The sequence below is a fragment of the Aedes albopictus genome, chromosome 1 (genome assembly GCF_035046485.1).
Source record: "Aedes albopictus strain Foshan chromosome 1, AalbF5, whole genome shotgun sequence".
In the NCBI taxonomy this organism is placed as follows: domain Eukaryota; kingdom Metazoa; phylum Arthropoda; class Insecta; order Diptera; family Culicidae; genus Aedes; species Aedes albopictus.
The window spans coordinates 111,378,381-111,393,240 of NC_085136.1; the positions used below are offsets into that span (position 1 = coordinate 111,378,381).

General features: G+C 38.1%; 1 protein-coding gene across 3 annotated transcripts in view; it reads left to right on the plus strand.

The window, feature by feature from the left end:
• The window catches only part of LOC109397699 (mucin-19-like), a 60,514-nt gene that overhangs the window by 33,067 nt on the left and 12,587 nt on the right, over positions 1–14,860 (plus strand). The window contains exons 5-7 of one of the 3 annotated variants that reach the window (XM_062845193.1): positions 537–662; positions 911–1,051; positions 8,470–8,555. In XM_062845193.1, the coding sequence (XP_062701177.1) occupies positions 537–662; positions 911–1,051; positions 8,470–8,555 (353 nt within the window). The remainder of the gene's footprint in view (positions 1–536; positions 663–910; positions 1,052–8,469; positions 8,556–14,860) is intronic. The other 2 variants (XM_062845194.1, XM_062845192.1) reach the window with 2 other exon arrangements.

A 14,860-nucleotide genomic window follows, 5' to 3' on the forward strand; every position in this document is an offset into this window, starting at 1 on the left:
TGAGATTGCAGAAGGACAATCACAACATTCTAAAAACGATATGTATTGGAAGCTGCGCTACAGATGGACTGTTCCTGAACCCCAAACCACAACTGACAGTACATCTACAACAGAATCATTAGAATTAGACTCTAATTATTACATATAGGTTAACAGAATCTAAGTGCCCTTTAGTATATAGATTGTCACAGTTAGGTGAAATATTCCAGCCTTGTCTGTTGATAAGTGCCAAAACGAAAATCTTTACTTTTGTCCAAATTTCGGAAATGTAGGGTATTGGTTCCCTTATTGAGCATGTGGCTCCCATTTTCATCCTACGAAAAACAAGGGATTGGAGCGCTGTTTGTTTTGTTTCTTATTTTTGTATTTTTTGTTGGAAGTGAGCACCCATGTTAACACAAACAACGGAATCAATCGGTGCCGTAATCGCTTGTTTTCGAATAGGATGAATATGGGAGCGTGAGATTACTGATGGCTCACATACCCTATAATTCTCTTGATCTGTTTTTAATCAAATCCTTCTTTTCCTTTTACAGCCTTTCCAGTTTGGATCGAGCAGCAATAACAATAACAACAATGACAACACCGCTAAGCCGTTTTCATTCTCGGCAAATTCCGCGCCCAGCTTTAACTTCACGGCGGGATCCAACGTTGGACAAACGGTAAGTGTTCCAATTCCTGCATCCTCCCCAAATCCTCCCCCATTTCTTAGTTAACCATCCAGATTCTCACGTATCAAAAATATAATGTAGCCGTCTAAAACTCCCCAATACTAAATTACTCATTCATTCGTTTCTCTTTCCGCGTTTCCGCCATTACTACCACTTTTCAAAAAACAAAACTGTGTCCGCTGTGTTGTTACCTACAAATCGTCTACGACGTCCCCCTCGAACCTTTTCGGCCCATCAAGTCGGCTCCGTTCACGTTCGGCAGTAGCCAACCCGTTGCTCCGGTCGCCAGCGGCGGTATGTTCAGCTTCGGAGCCGCGACCGGAGCCGGACCGGCGGGAGCACCAGCCCCACTTGGCAGCGGACTAGGAGGAATGGCTGACGTACGTGTTCATAGCTTGAGTATTCTATAAGCGATTTTTCCAGAATATGTTTGAGTTTATGAAGTTTGGTTTCCTTATTTTTTCTGAGTGGAAAGCGTGAGCGTTGTCGATTGGTACCCTTAGGAGTTTGAGCATTCATTATCCCGTGGTAATCCATAGTCACTAACGGTGTGCACACTGCACGAAGCATTATGACGCGCAAGGATGCGTGTTGGTTCCCCTTCGTTTTCGTTCATCTCATTTGCATACGGCCATTGCATTGCAGGGCAATCAGCATTAACGAGCATCCTTGGTTGATTTGCATGTTGTGTTTTTGAGTTTCTTTGTTTTTTTTCGATCCTCCGACGACCGAGGCCGGAGGAAGCATCTGAAAGGCCATCGTGATGTGTTGTTCACTAACAGTAATCATGTGTGTACTAACAAAAATATGCACTAGAACTTGGACCATTTTGTATTAGCGTGTGGCATTTTGCACTTCTAATGGATGATGGAGCGTTTCGACGACATGCACTTTCATGCACTGTTTCATTTGTGCTCACCACGCACGACATCACCCTTGAATGGACGCGAGAGGAACATGGCGACAACTCAAGGATATTTGGTAAATTTATTTGGTAATAAACTATTTTGTCGTGTATGAATACATCGTGTGTAGGATTGGATGAAGTGATTCCCTCTTCAAAATTAAAGGTACTCCTTATTAGCATAGATACATTACAAAAGTTTATCTTCAAAAGTTTCTGCAAAATGTTATACAGGTCTGATTCGATTATCCAGAGACTTGAAAATTCATTCCGAATAATCGAGTCTTTTGTTTTTTTCCTTTCCTTTGAACTGTTTTGTTAGGGCAACTTTACTGGTATTGCTCAAAAGAATGCTTCTGGGGGTTCATCCAATAATTTTGTCTGGGAATCCTTCCAGAAATCAATCCCGAGATTCCACCTGGAACTTCATTTGAGCTCAAGCTGGCGATTCTTCAATTCATTCTAGGGATTCCACTTGGAGATACTATCATTTGAGGATTCCTTCGGGAATTCCATCTGAGAATTCTTCCAGAGATTCAACCAAGAATTCCATTTGATGTTTACTCCTTCTAAGAGCTTCTCCACGAATGCTTTTCACACCATATTTCTTTATGATTTCCTTTTGGAGATTTATCGAAGAATTCCTTCAGAATTGCCTCTAGGAATTCATACAAGAGATTAGTCTGAAATATCTCCAAGAATTCCGTCTGGAAAGCAATCCAGGAACTTGATCTGGGGATTTCTTCATCACCATCTGGAAGATTTTCAGATGGAACTCCTGGAAGATATCAAAAACAAAACCCAGAAAGATTCCCAGACTCCTGAAGGAATCCCAAAATGAACTTCAGGATAATTGCTAAAAATAATTGCTGGGATATTACCGCAGGAAGCTCTGATGCATTCCCACAAAGAACTTATGGTAGATCTCTTGAAGGATTTTCAGAATAAAGTCCTGGAGGAACTTTTGAAGAATACCTTGTGGAAAATCATGATGAATTTTCAGAGACGATTCATAAGGGAAACCAGCAGGAGCGCTTGGGAGAATCCAAGAATGAATTGATGGATAACTTGAAGAAGGATCTCCTTCAAGCTTTTAGAGAAAACGAATTGTTGGTTGAATTCCAGAAAAACCAATCCTGCTGGAATTTCAGTAACAAAAAACTACTAGACGAATCCTAGAAGTACTTGGGGATTTCCGCCTTTGCTGTCTTTGGTGTGCAATCCCTGAAGGATTTCCTAAAGGAATGTCAGATTGAACTTTTTGAAGAATCTCAGAAGAAACCGCTGATGGAATTCCTGGTAAATGAATCCCAGGAAGAACTTCTGAGGGGACTCTTGGAGGAATAGGAGAAACCTCTTTAGAACTCCTGCAAAATTCCATAAAAGGAACTTCTGAAGCTCTTGGAGGAATCCAAGAATGGATTGTTGGATGAGTTGCAAAAAGAAATCCTGCGGAATTCCTGCTGTAATCCCAGAAGAAACTTCTGAATGAGCCCTAGAAGTTCTTGAATTGTGTTTTCGTCCTTGCAGTCTTCGGTGCGCAAACCTAGAAGGGTTTATAACGGAATTCTTAGTGTACATTCCTAATGGAATCCCAGAAAATCCTTCAGAGGAATCCAAGGAAGAACTTCTGGGGATCTCCAGCCGATGTTGGAGGATTACTAAAAAAACTGGAAAATTCTCAAAAAGAAATTCTGAAGAATTCCCATATAGACACCGATACAGGATAACCAGCTAAAGCTCTTGGAGCAATCCGAGAACGAATTGTTGGATAAATTTTAGAAGAAAATCCTGCGGAGCTCCTGCTGTAATCTCAGAAGAAACTTCTGAATGAATGCTAGTGTACTTTTACGCCCTTGCAGTTTGTTGTGTGCAATCCCAGAAGGATTTTTTAATAGAACTTGTTGAAGAATCTCAGGAGATATTCCTGATGGAATCCCGAATAAAAAAAAAACTTTTAGATGAATCCTAGGAAGAACGTCTGGAGGAATTCCCAAATAGAATTTTTGAAGGATTCCCACAAGGAACTTTTTGGAGGATTCCCAGGAAGACCTTTTGACAGATTTCCAGAACTCTGGGAACTGATGGAACTCTTGGAGGATACCTTGAAGAAAATTGGAAATCCTGGAGAATTCCTCAAGATAACCCTGGAGGCAAACCCGCAGAATATTTTACAAGATCCAAGAACGATTTTTTGGATGAATTCCAGAACGTAATCCTGCAGAACTTCTGTTATCCCAGAAGGAACTTCTGAACGAATCCTAAGAGTACTCGAATTTTAATTTTGCCTTTGCAATTTTCGATGCGCAGTCCCAAAAAGCTTTACTGATTTACTGAGAAACTTCAAAAAAAAAAACCTTAGATTTCAGGATCATTTTTGGAGGAATTCTAGAAGAAATTAGAGAATCTCAGAAAAAAACTGATGGGAATTAAAAAGAAACATTTATGTCGTTTTCGTTTTTGCGGTGGAGCTACACCGGTGTAGCACTTTTGCACCGAAAACGTTCGTTTTTGATTTTCGTGCTACACCGGTGCTACACTTTTTCTGCACCGCGCATGATAGTGTAGCACTCAAAAAATCGGGAGTGTAGCTGGTGCACACCGTGTCCACCAATCAGCGTTTGAAAAGTTGTCAATATTTTGGTGTTTATACACGCACACCAATGCAACTGCACCGAAAATGTTCGTTTATTCAGCGAAAAGTGTAGCACGAAGCGGTGTAGCACCGCCGCAAAAACGAAAACGACATTAGAGAGGAATCCCTGGAAGAATTTTCAGGAGAATTCCAAAATTAATCGGAAAGAACTTATGTAGGATTCCTAGAAAGAACTTCTAGAAAATTCCAAAAAAGGAATTCCTGAAACATTCCCACAAGGAACTTTTGGAGAATTTCCAGGAGGACCTTGTGAAGAATTTGCAGAAGGAAATCATACAGGATCTTCCAAAGGAACCCGTAGAGTCTCGTAAGAATTTAAGAACGAATTGTTGGGTGAATTCCATACAAGGAAATCCTGCAAAATTTCTGCCGTAATTCCAGAAAAAAAAACTTCTGAACGGATCCTATCAGTACGTAGCGTCTTTTTTGCCCTTGCAGTCTTCGGAGCGCAATCCCAGAAGCATTTTTTAATTAATTTCATAGGGAACTTTATCAAAAACTTGTGATATAATTCCAGATTTTTTTTTTTTTTGTATCAGAAGGAGAATTTCTCGAGGAATTAAAAACAAAAATCATGTGAGAACTCTCGTAGGAACTTCTTTCGAAATCCCGAAGGAATTCTTGGAGGAACTTCAGAAGGAACATCTGGATGAATATCAGAAGGAACTTACTAATATTTCCGATGTCTGGTGGAACTCCTGAAAAAAAAAACACAAAGACGAGGGATTAAACAGGGACTTATGATTGTTTTCCGGAAGGGACTTCTGGAGGAATTCTAAAAGAAACGTCTGGAGAAATCCTAGAGATCAGCAGCATCTTATAGGTTTCCAAACAAAAACTTCTCATGGTACTCCGAAAGGTGAACATGCAGAATCCAACGAGATAATTGAGAAAAAATCCAGAAATATTGGAGGAATCCAAGAAGAAATTCCGGAATGTAGTTTTAAAGGAATTTCAATACATTACACTAAAAATCCCAGAAATAAAAATGGTATTCCAGAAAAACCTAGAGGAATCCGTGATCCGATAGTCGTTTTGCCGAAAGTCTCGGCAATTTTGACAGTTAACTGCTGATATTCGGAAATCGTTTTGCTGAGAGTGAGCTAACAAACGTCACTTGAAGATTGTTGAGCACACGGCTGTGCGCGAGCTTGCAATCTCTTTTGAATGTGAAGAGTTACCCATCATAAACTGAAAAGTCATTGGGGGAAATACGCCTTGTGCATGTTAGGAACGGAATCTAAACTCACTGAAGTGTCATGGGTGTTCCAGAGAGTTTCTGGAGATTTTAGTGGCATTCTATGGTTCCTAGGTATGCTCTAGGGGCGTCTGCGGGTTTCAGGGTCATTCTAGGTAGTTTCAAGGAAATTTCAGGGGAGTTACAAGGGTGTTCTTGAGAGTTGTATTGGGTTTCAGTAGGTTTAAGGGATTTTCAGGAGATTCAAAGGCGACCCAAGAGGTTTAAGGCCTTTCAGGAATGTCCCAGGTAGCCCAAAGGGTTTCATGAGGCGTCAGGGGAATTTAACCCCGCTGGAACATCCTGAAACGCCTTGGAACCCCTCTAACACATTCCGGAAACCTTCTTAAAAGCTTCTAAACCCTCCAGGAACCACCGAAAGCTCCCTAGGATCTTCTGAAACGTACTGAAAACTCTCTGAAATATACTGAAAATTCTCTATGAGCATCCTGAACCTCTTCAAAAGCCCCCTTGAAACCACCCGATATGCCATGAAAATCCTTGAAACTCACTCAAACTTTCTTGAAAGCCCCCTGAGTCCTCCCCGGAAACCTCCTATTAACCCCTGAATACCCGCCTTGAAGCTCCTCTGAAACATCCGAGCCCATGGAACCCCCGAGAGTCCCTCCAAAACCCTTCGCTTCTGTAATTCCCATGGAATTTGAAAATGTAAATGTGTATACTGTTATGTAATGTTTTATTTTATCTTAGATAATGAAATTTAAGGGAATTCAACTTCAATGGGAAACATAAGAAATGACTAGTCAAAATAATGCACAATGATTTTAAAATGTTGAAAAGTGCCCAAATTTTGAAAAACCCGTCTTTGTTTGTTTGAATTGTAAAAAAAAATAAATACTGAACCGATTATGATTTTTCACCACTTATTATGACTTACTTGAAGAGCTTACAGTCAAATTTTCAGACGTTTTGATGAGCTAACGACAAAGTTGTAGCCTAAACAATTTTTAAAATGGAAGCCCAAAATTTCCGAAATCACATTTTATTGTATCGACAATATTTGCGCCCAATACTGAACCGATTTTGATGAAATTTTTAGGGTATTAGCTACACATAACGTGCTATTCCTGGTTAAAAAATCAGCTATTTTTGTGAACGCAATCAAAAGTTATGCATTATTTTGTATGTCTCATTTTTTTCGAGTCCAGTTTTTACTTGTAGAATATCGTTAATAGTTATTTATGTAGGTAGGGAAATCGCGCCACTTGGGCGGTGGCTTCTAGTTTCGTCTGCTTTCCACTATAACTCAGTCAAATTTGAACCAATTGGCTTCTTTAGCGGTGTTAAGATAATTCCGTATTCAGAATCTGCATGCAAAACTGAACCGAAATCCAAATTATCATGAATTTTGGTGCCCGGCAAACTATTTAAAAATCAGTTTGAAGTTTGTATGGGAGCGATTTGTCGAATCACCCCTTGTCGCATTTTGTACTGGGCGGAGCTGTCAAGCGGTTGGCCATCTGTCAAAAGGTGATTTCGAAAAATCTCTTCGAAAGCGATTTTAGGTATCAAAATCTAGTTCTAAAAATCTGAAAAAAATCAAGGTGGTTCAGAAAAAGGTGCTCTTTTGTATAAAATCAAAAAATCAATACATTTTTCTTAATTTAAAAACCCAATTGATACAGTTTTTGGAATGCGGTGAGATAGGTATAGTATCTACCCTTGTACAACATTTCAAGTCAACTGGTTCAAAATTGACTGAGTTATAGTGGAAAACAGACGAATAGAGAAGCTACCGCCCAAGTGGCGCGATACCCTATGTAGTCGCAAAAAGTTGATTTTTTCAGCACGGGTCGTACATTTATTCAACGAGGCTTGCCGAATTGGATGAATACGAAGAATGCTGAAAAATTCGAGTTTTGCAACGAGTTCCATACACCATTTTATGCAATACTTTTTCATTACACAACTCATTTAAGTTGCATAATGAACATTACGTAACTATTTTCTATTATGCAACTTATTTCAGTAGGCCATTATGATACTGAAATGTGTTATATAAAATAGAAATTATGATACTGAAATGCATAAAAAATATTTTAATGGAAAGGGTGGTCGTCATAAAAGTTTCCTCAATAAAACATATTTTTAGATGTCGTTCTTCACTTGCCCAAAGAAACAGCAGGATTCCGTTTGGATTAACAAGCATCCTCAGTGTGCAAGTGTTGATCATTGATGAGACATTCAATCGCCCGCTGCAAATCATTTTTTCTAAAAATTTTCCTTTTTTTTTATTTGGATATGTATATTTTGAAAAAGTGTTGTTTTATATTAGCTGCTGTTATCTCATCTTTTTGATTTGAATTCGTTATTTTTCGTCTTATTTTGGAACGTATTTTACATGTTTTATTTATGGCATTCCCATATCCCCTTCTTGCGTAACGCTCCGTTACCATCGACAACGGTCACGCTGTACTCCAATAGAATCTGGTGAGTAAATCATCATCGCAAAAGTTCGCTTTTTTCTTGGAAATTGTTTTTTCGTTTGCTAAATTTTGTTTCTGTTGCTGTCAGCACCCCCACTCCCTGAACGAATTCGACCACATCAACATTTTGTTCCATAATCTTCTCCACTCTTACTTCACCACGGCTTACCAACACCCCCAATGATCACGAAATCGAATTTTATTGGCAAAGTTCACCAGCAACATCACAGTATCCCTCTTCCCTTCACCAACTGCACCGCCCATCTATCACGCATTTCACTATCATTTGGCTTGGTGTTTCCCGATTCCCTTAATCAAGCCCTAACGTTTTGGTTCCAGGTTCCGGAAGAACCGGAACCATTACCCCCCGAAGATCAACTAAAAGATGCAAATTCGAACTTTCGTATTTTTTGTTCTTTCTATCTCTTCTTTATCTATCTGCGCGCGCCATTTGTACCACTTCCACACCTGCCACCACCACCGGGTCATTTATTGGTTCCGCTCTCAAAATCCAAAATATAACCGACCGTGACCGTGTGTGTATGTGTGTGCAGGCTGGAAATCCAGCCCGGCCTGTCGCCGCCGCACCAGCATTCCAGTTCGCGGCCAGCCCAGCGATGCCCCAGCAGAATCCGTTCGCGTAAGTATTGCAACCTATTATAGTTATAATACCCGTCACCATTGGAATCTGTTTTGTACTATAGTTTGAGTGTTATGTGTTTTGTGAATAGTAGTTTTAAGTACTTTTTATTGACTGAACCATCAGCTAACCATGTAATACACGTGTGGCAAAACCTAGACTAGTTGTTACATCCATTTGAATGTTCTGGTTTTTCTTTTTGTTAGAAATTGCTTTATTTTCATTGTACAAAAGGTGCATTTTTTCGTGTCATGATATCTGATATTACAACAAGGATATTTTTATTCATTTCATTTTGTTTTCTGTTTCCTTTCTAAATCACAATCAATTGGTATATACTGATTTCCATATGTTATAAACATTTGGTGTCGGCATCGTGTAAATATCTGGAAATTCATACATTTTAATGAATTCACTTTTCATCGAATTGAGTATTCCTTTTTTCATGTGGTCGATTAGCGCCCCCATATTTATCTTACACAATGAGAGATGAAGAGAACGTCATAAAGTGTCTCCTAAAACCCCTTTATCTAAAAATTGTTCTCGAATTCCTACCAAACTGTATTATACGGCCAAGATTCAGATTATTTATAAAACCTCATGACGAAAAGAATGAAACTGACATATGTATAGAAATCAATCGATACTGCTCGACGAACAGAGCAAATGTCCGGGGGCGAATATTTTGAACAATTCACATATCAAGACCAACACACTTACAAAATATTCACGGGCTCGGCTTTCCACGCACAGCCGACTAGTCAGCAAACTCAAAAACTGATATCTCCGGACCAACAATTGAAAAGGCCGCATCAACATTTTGTAAACAAACATGTTTCCGTCGACTTGAGGCCTTTTGAACTCCACCCACACACCTCACCACCACTAACAGAAAGCGCAAACATCAAGCTTTCTTTTAACGGTGGTGAGATGCGTGGGTGGATCCCAGAAGGCCCTAAGTCGACAGAAACGTGTTTGTTTACGCAATGTTGTTGCGGCCTTTTCAATTGTTGGTCCGGATCTCAGTTTAAACTGTATTTGTTAGCTGATTCGCAGCAAAACAGTTGCCGAACCTCAGTAATGAACTGTCAAAGTTGCTGAGATCTCGGTTATGTTGTTGTTTGCCGAGCGCTCGGCTGTGCGGATCTCGGTGAAAGTTTGAGAAAATGCTGAGATCCCGGCATTTAAAATTAAGTGTGAACAATTGAAAAGGCCGCAACAACATTTTGTAAACAAACATGTTTCTACCGACTTGAGGCCTTTTGAATACCACCCACACACCTCACCTCACCACCACTAACAGAAAGCGCAAACATCAAGCTTTCTGTTAATGGTGGTGAGATGCGTGGGTGGATCCTAGAAGGCCCTAACTCGACAGAAACGTGTTTGTTTACGTAATGTTGATGTGGCTTTTTCAATTGTTGGTTTTGATATAGTTATTTTTTTTTCACACGTGCTTCGAAAATTTTGAAATTTTTCTGTAACAAGATTCACCATATTTGTAGTTTGCTGTAAATTTTCAGTATACAAAAACGGAGAATTTTCCATTTTTTCCCCATATATTCGTGTCTCAGACTATTGTACCAGAAGTTTATATGGAAATTATTCAGGTTTATTCTGCAAGATGGGACTAGTCGAATGAGGTGACAAAACTCGATTCGCTCAAATTTGATGCCTAAATCAACTGCAGCAACTCAGCAGAATAAGCCCTATTATGGGAAAACGGTATTTCCGTAATAACTTGCGAAAAATCTGTAACTGATGAAATGTTCACAATTTAAATCATTATAGGAGTGTAAAGATGCTAGATTACTAGAATACTCACAAAGTTTTCTTGATGTGACTCATCTAACTAATTTAAAATCACTATAAAACAAGATTTATTATGCCTTCTACTCCTGGTTTTTTGTTAGGTGTTTTGCTTACGAAAGTAAAAGACGAAACTGAAACCAAAACGTAAACACGGCGAAAGAAAATGACGAAATTTAACCTTAAACAAAAATAAGGCGAATAGCAGGATTGATTGTTACAACTATGCGAATTTCGCGGATTTGACTCGAATTTACTCATATAATTTGGCTCTGGCGTGGATTTGGCTCGAAAACGGTTTTTGCCGATTTGCACAGTTGACCTATTCTATTGTTTGAAACACGTTTGTTGCCGTAGTCGTAGATATGAATCCTAGGCTTTGGATCTTCGGCAATATGTTTCAGTAGTACTGTTACATCATCCAATATTTTTTTTCGGTTCCTAATTCCGTTCACTTGGTTCACTTCATTTGTTTCCCATTGTGTGAGCGGAATTAGGATCCGAAAAAAAAGTGATTGGAATTAGGTGATGCTACGGTACAGGTCGGACTCAATTATCTGGAGTCACGTTATGAAATTTCTCTGGCGATCGGAAAGCTGTATGAAGTAACGAGCCTGGATAAAACAAAGAGGAGAAACGTCAAAATTGGAACAGTCGATCTAGTGTCATCCGCATAGTTCCAATCGAGCAGGAGACCTGTCAAAACGACAAGGATTCTCCACTTTGGTATACTCGAGACACTTTAGTATGAAGTTAAAATTTAAAAATGGCTTTATGCCAAACCAACATAAATCAGTTTGTTTTATTCTTAACAACTTAACCTAAATTACAGTTCTGTTGTCCACTAGGGCACTACGCGCACAGGGCACAGGGCGATTCCAATTGGCAGCTGCACTTCCACTTTTGTACAGCGCCTAAATGTATTCTATTATTCTTCGATATCGAACTGCTTTTCGCGCTGCTTTCACTTTCTACCCTATCATGGTAGAATGATGAGCATGAGGATGTTGATGTGTGGCTGTTGGTTGTTCTTTTTTTCCAGTCCGATTGGGGATCCATTATGAGTTGCCGTTCGCCGATGTCCAAGTATCCGGGTCCGTTTTAGTCATGGGCTCAGAAGACGGTCAGTGTCAGGGCTGGGATCGAAATATAAAATGGTGCAAAAAGCGTGGGTATTATGATTCCTTTCCTAATTTGACGCTGTTTGAGCAAAACTTTGTTCAACAGTGTTGTTTTCTCCATTTCTTGCGAAATAAACAACATAGTTATCCAAAGTTTTGCTCAAACAGCATCAAATTAAGCAAGGAATCATAATACTCACGCTTTTTGCACCATTTCATTGCAGAAACGGAGAATTGGGTTTTTTAAATTAAGAAAAATGTATTGATTTTTTGATTTAATACGAAAGAGCACCTTTTTCTGAACATCATGGTGGTTTTTTCAGATTTTTAGAACTTAATTTTGGCCTAAAATCGATGTCAAAGAGATTTTTCAAAATCACCTTTTGACAGCTGGTCAACTACTTGACAGCTCCGCCCAGTACAAAATGCGACGAGGGGTGATTCGACAGATCGCTCCCATACAAACTTCAAACTGCTTTTAAGATAGGTTCCCGGGCACCAAAATTCATGAAAATTTGGATTTCGGCTCAGTTTGACATGCAGATTTAGAATATGAAGGTATCTCAACACCGCTAAAGAAGCCAATTGACCTTCTCACCATACAAAAATTCAGCTCATTACTACAAATCTAGTACTACACCGAACGTGCCCCATTCTTAGAGCATCGCTAAAATATAGCAGAAACTCCCGAAGGAAGATCAAACTCATTTTCTGAAAACAAAATCCGACAGACACCGCCCAAGTAACAATTATACTTTTGTGGCAATCCTGAAGTAATTTCTAAGATAGAATAATAAAACTTGGCAATAAAGCTCTTTGTTCTGCAAATCAGAGATAAAATAGGCATAAAATATCCATAAGACGAATCTGGCCCACTCTTCAGGAGATCTCCAAGGCTGCTTTTGAAGACTGCTTTGAAACTAGTTGTATTTATGAAGTTTTACTGATGATTGATTTGAACTTCATAAAACTTTATCAAGAATAGCTTGAGGCATGTTGATCTTTTAGCTGTCTTCCCCAAGTTGCTAAAAGTGCATAATAAATGAAATCTTTTACCTAAGCATTACGCAGATGCGAACTAGTTTTGTTTAATAGATGAAATTTTAATTGAACTACGAATTAATTTTCATCAAATTGAAATGGCTAAAATATTTAAATTGCCTGACAGATCATTGATGACAGGGAATCACAAAATTCCGTGCCATATCCACTTTTTCGTTGAACTGCCACCCAAAACATACAAAAATAACAAAGCGCCTCAAAAATAATATCAATCATTAATATACGAAGACATGAATTTCCTATAAAAACAAAAGGCTACGCCACTTTTTCAATTCTTTCTAAACATGGCTGCCGTTCCAAGCGAACAAAACTCATGCAGCCGCCATCAATTGTTATTACCTTTAATCCAAACCACCTCAAAACAATGATGGAACCAAGTTGCCTTGCATGAAATCTACAGCATTTATTGAAGATTGTTTTTACTAGTGATGATCTTAAGGCAGATTTGTTCGTCTTAAATGAAACTTATTCGTTTTATTCAAGAGTAACAGTCCTTGACAATTGTTTGTTTACCTTTTTGGAGCTAGAAAGTTGTTTCTGTACATTTCACGTACATCCTGTAATTATATTATAGTTTTGTGTGTTTTTGCGTTAAATAATTAAGTGCAACTTACTAAAATAACACTATTTAGCATGAGCAAGAGTCACAGTAAGTATCCATTTAATTTTCGGTTCGTATAGTTGTGGCCTGTGTGAATAACAGGTTGAAGGCAGGACGACAGCAGCCAGCTACTCGCGTTTTTGATTGGCTGTAAAATCATTATTTCGTTGATATGGTTACTTTTAAGAACCAGAATAGCTACATTATCAGTGAGCAAAAATGTTTAAGTGTTTATATTGGCATGAGAACGTGATTTTTCAACCAATTTGTTGCATTCATTATTTGGGTTGATAAAATAGTACGTTGTCTTATTATTTCGCATACTTCTTGTTCCAGAGTAATGGCTCTAGCTCAAGAATAGAAGGTTTCAAGATGTTTTTAATGGAGGATTAGTCAGATGAAATGCTCTTGAATAAACGAAGCATAAACTTTTAATAAAATATGTTGATGCTATGTGTTAAAAATTACTCCAAATACGTCTTAAAACTTACAGGGGATAGACAAAATGATCGGGACAGGCAAAATTTTCACTTTCCAAAAAATGTTCAACTAGCTGTAACTTTTCGAAAAGTGCATCAAATATTCTCAAAATTTTACTGTTAGTTCTTCAACTACTTGTGTATCAGTGGACAACATTTGGAAAAGATGGGACAATTCTTCACGAAGTTATAAAGATTTTTGAAAAAGATAAAATTATCGGATAGCCAACTTTGAGCTGTTATATCTCCGGATTCAATGAACCGATTGCAATGAAATTTTGACCATTCATGACTTATATAATGAACTCTGAAAAACATTTAACTTAACTTGAAATTTTTAACAAGCGAAAAAGTTATAGCAATTTTATTTTTTTCACGATTTTTTAGTAAATTGGTCTATTTTTAATATGCATCCTATTACTTTTTCAATTTATCGGCGGCTATGTTGTTACTTTCCTTCAAAACGCATTTATATATAAGTCAATTAGAGGGAAACTAAATGAACTATAATTTGCATCTTGAATTTTGAAACGATGTTGATGTTTTGGATAATTTGGTGTTTTTTTAGAAAAATAATCTAATCGTTATAACTTTCTGTCGTGTTAAGAATATTAAGTTAAGTTAATTGTTTTTCATAGCTGATTATATAAGTCATAAATGAACAAAATTTCATTGCATTCGGTTCATTGAATCCGGAGATAGAACACCTCAAAATTGGCTATCGAATAATTTTACCTTTTTCAAAAATCATTATAACTTCGTGAAGAATTGTCCGATCGTTTCCAAATTTTGTCCACTGATACACAACTAGTTGAGGAACTTACAGTAAAAATTTGAAAATATTTGATGCACTTTTCGAAATGTTACAGCTAATTGAACATTTTTTGAAAAGTAAAAATTTTGCCTGTCCCGATCATTTTGTCTATCCCCTGTATTATGAGATTAAATGCTCTTGTGAATCCAGTTGTTTTATGCGCGAATTTCAAAACTAACTTGAGGACAACTTCAAAACCGCAAACGAACGAAGATTGTTTTCTCTTGATAAAAACAATTACAAATGTTCCATGATTTGGTCATGCTGTGATAAAGCTTCCATAAAAATATTCAAATCTAAAAGGAATTGAAATTGTTACTTGGGCGGATTGGCCAGCTAACAAAAAAATCCGGAACATCGCCCGCCGGAGGCATAACAAGAGCCCCTCAAATTAATCACATAAATTGTTCGTAAGTACC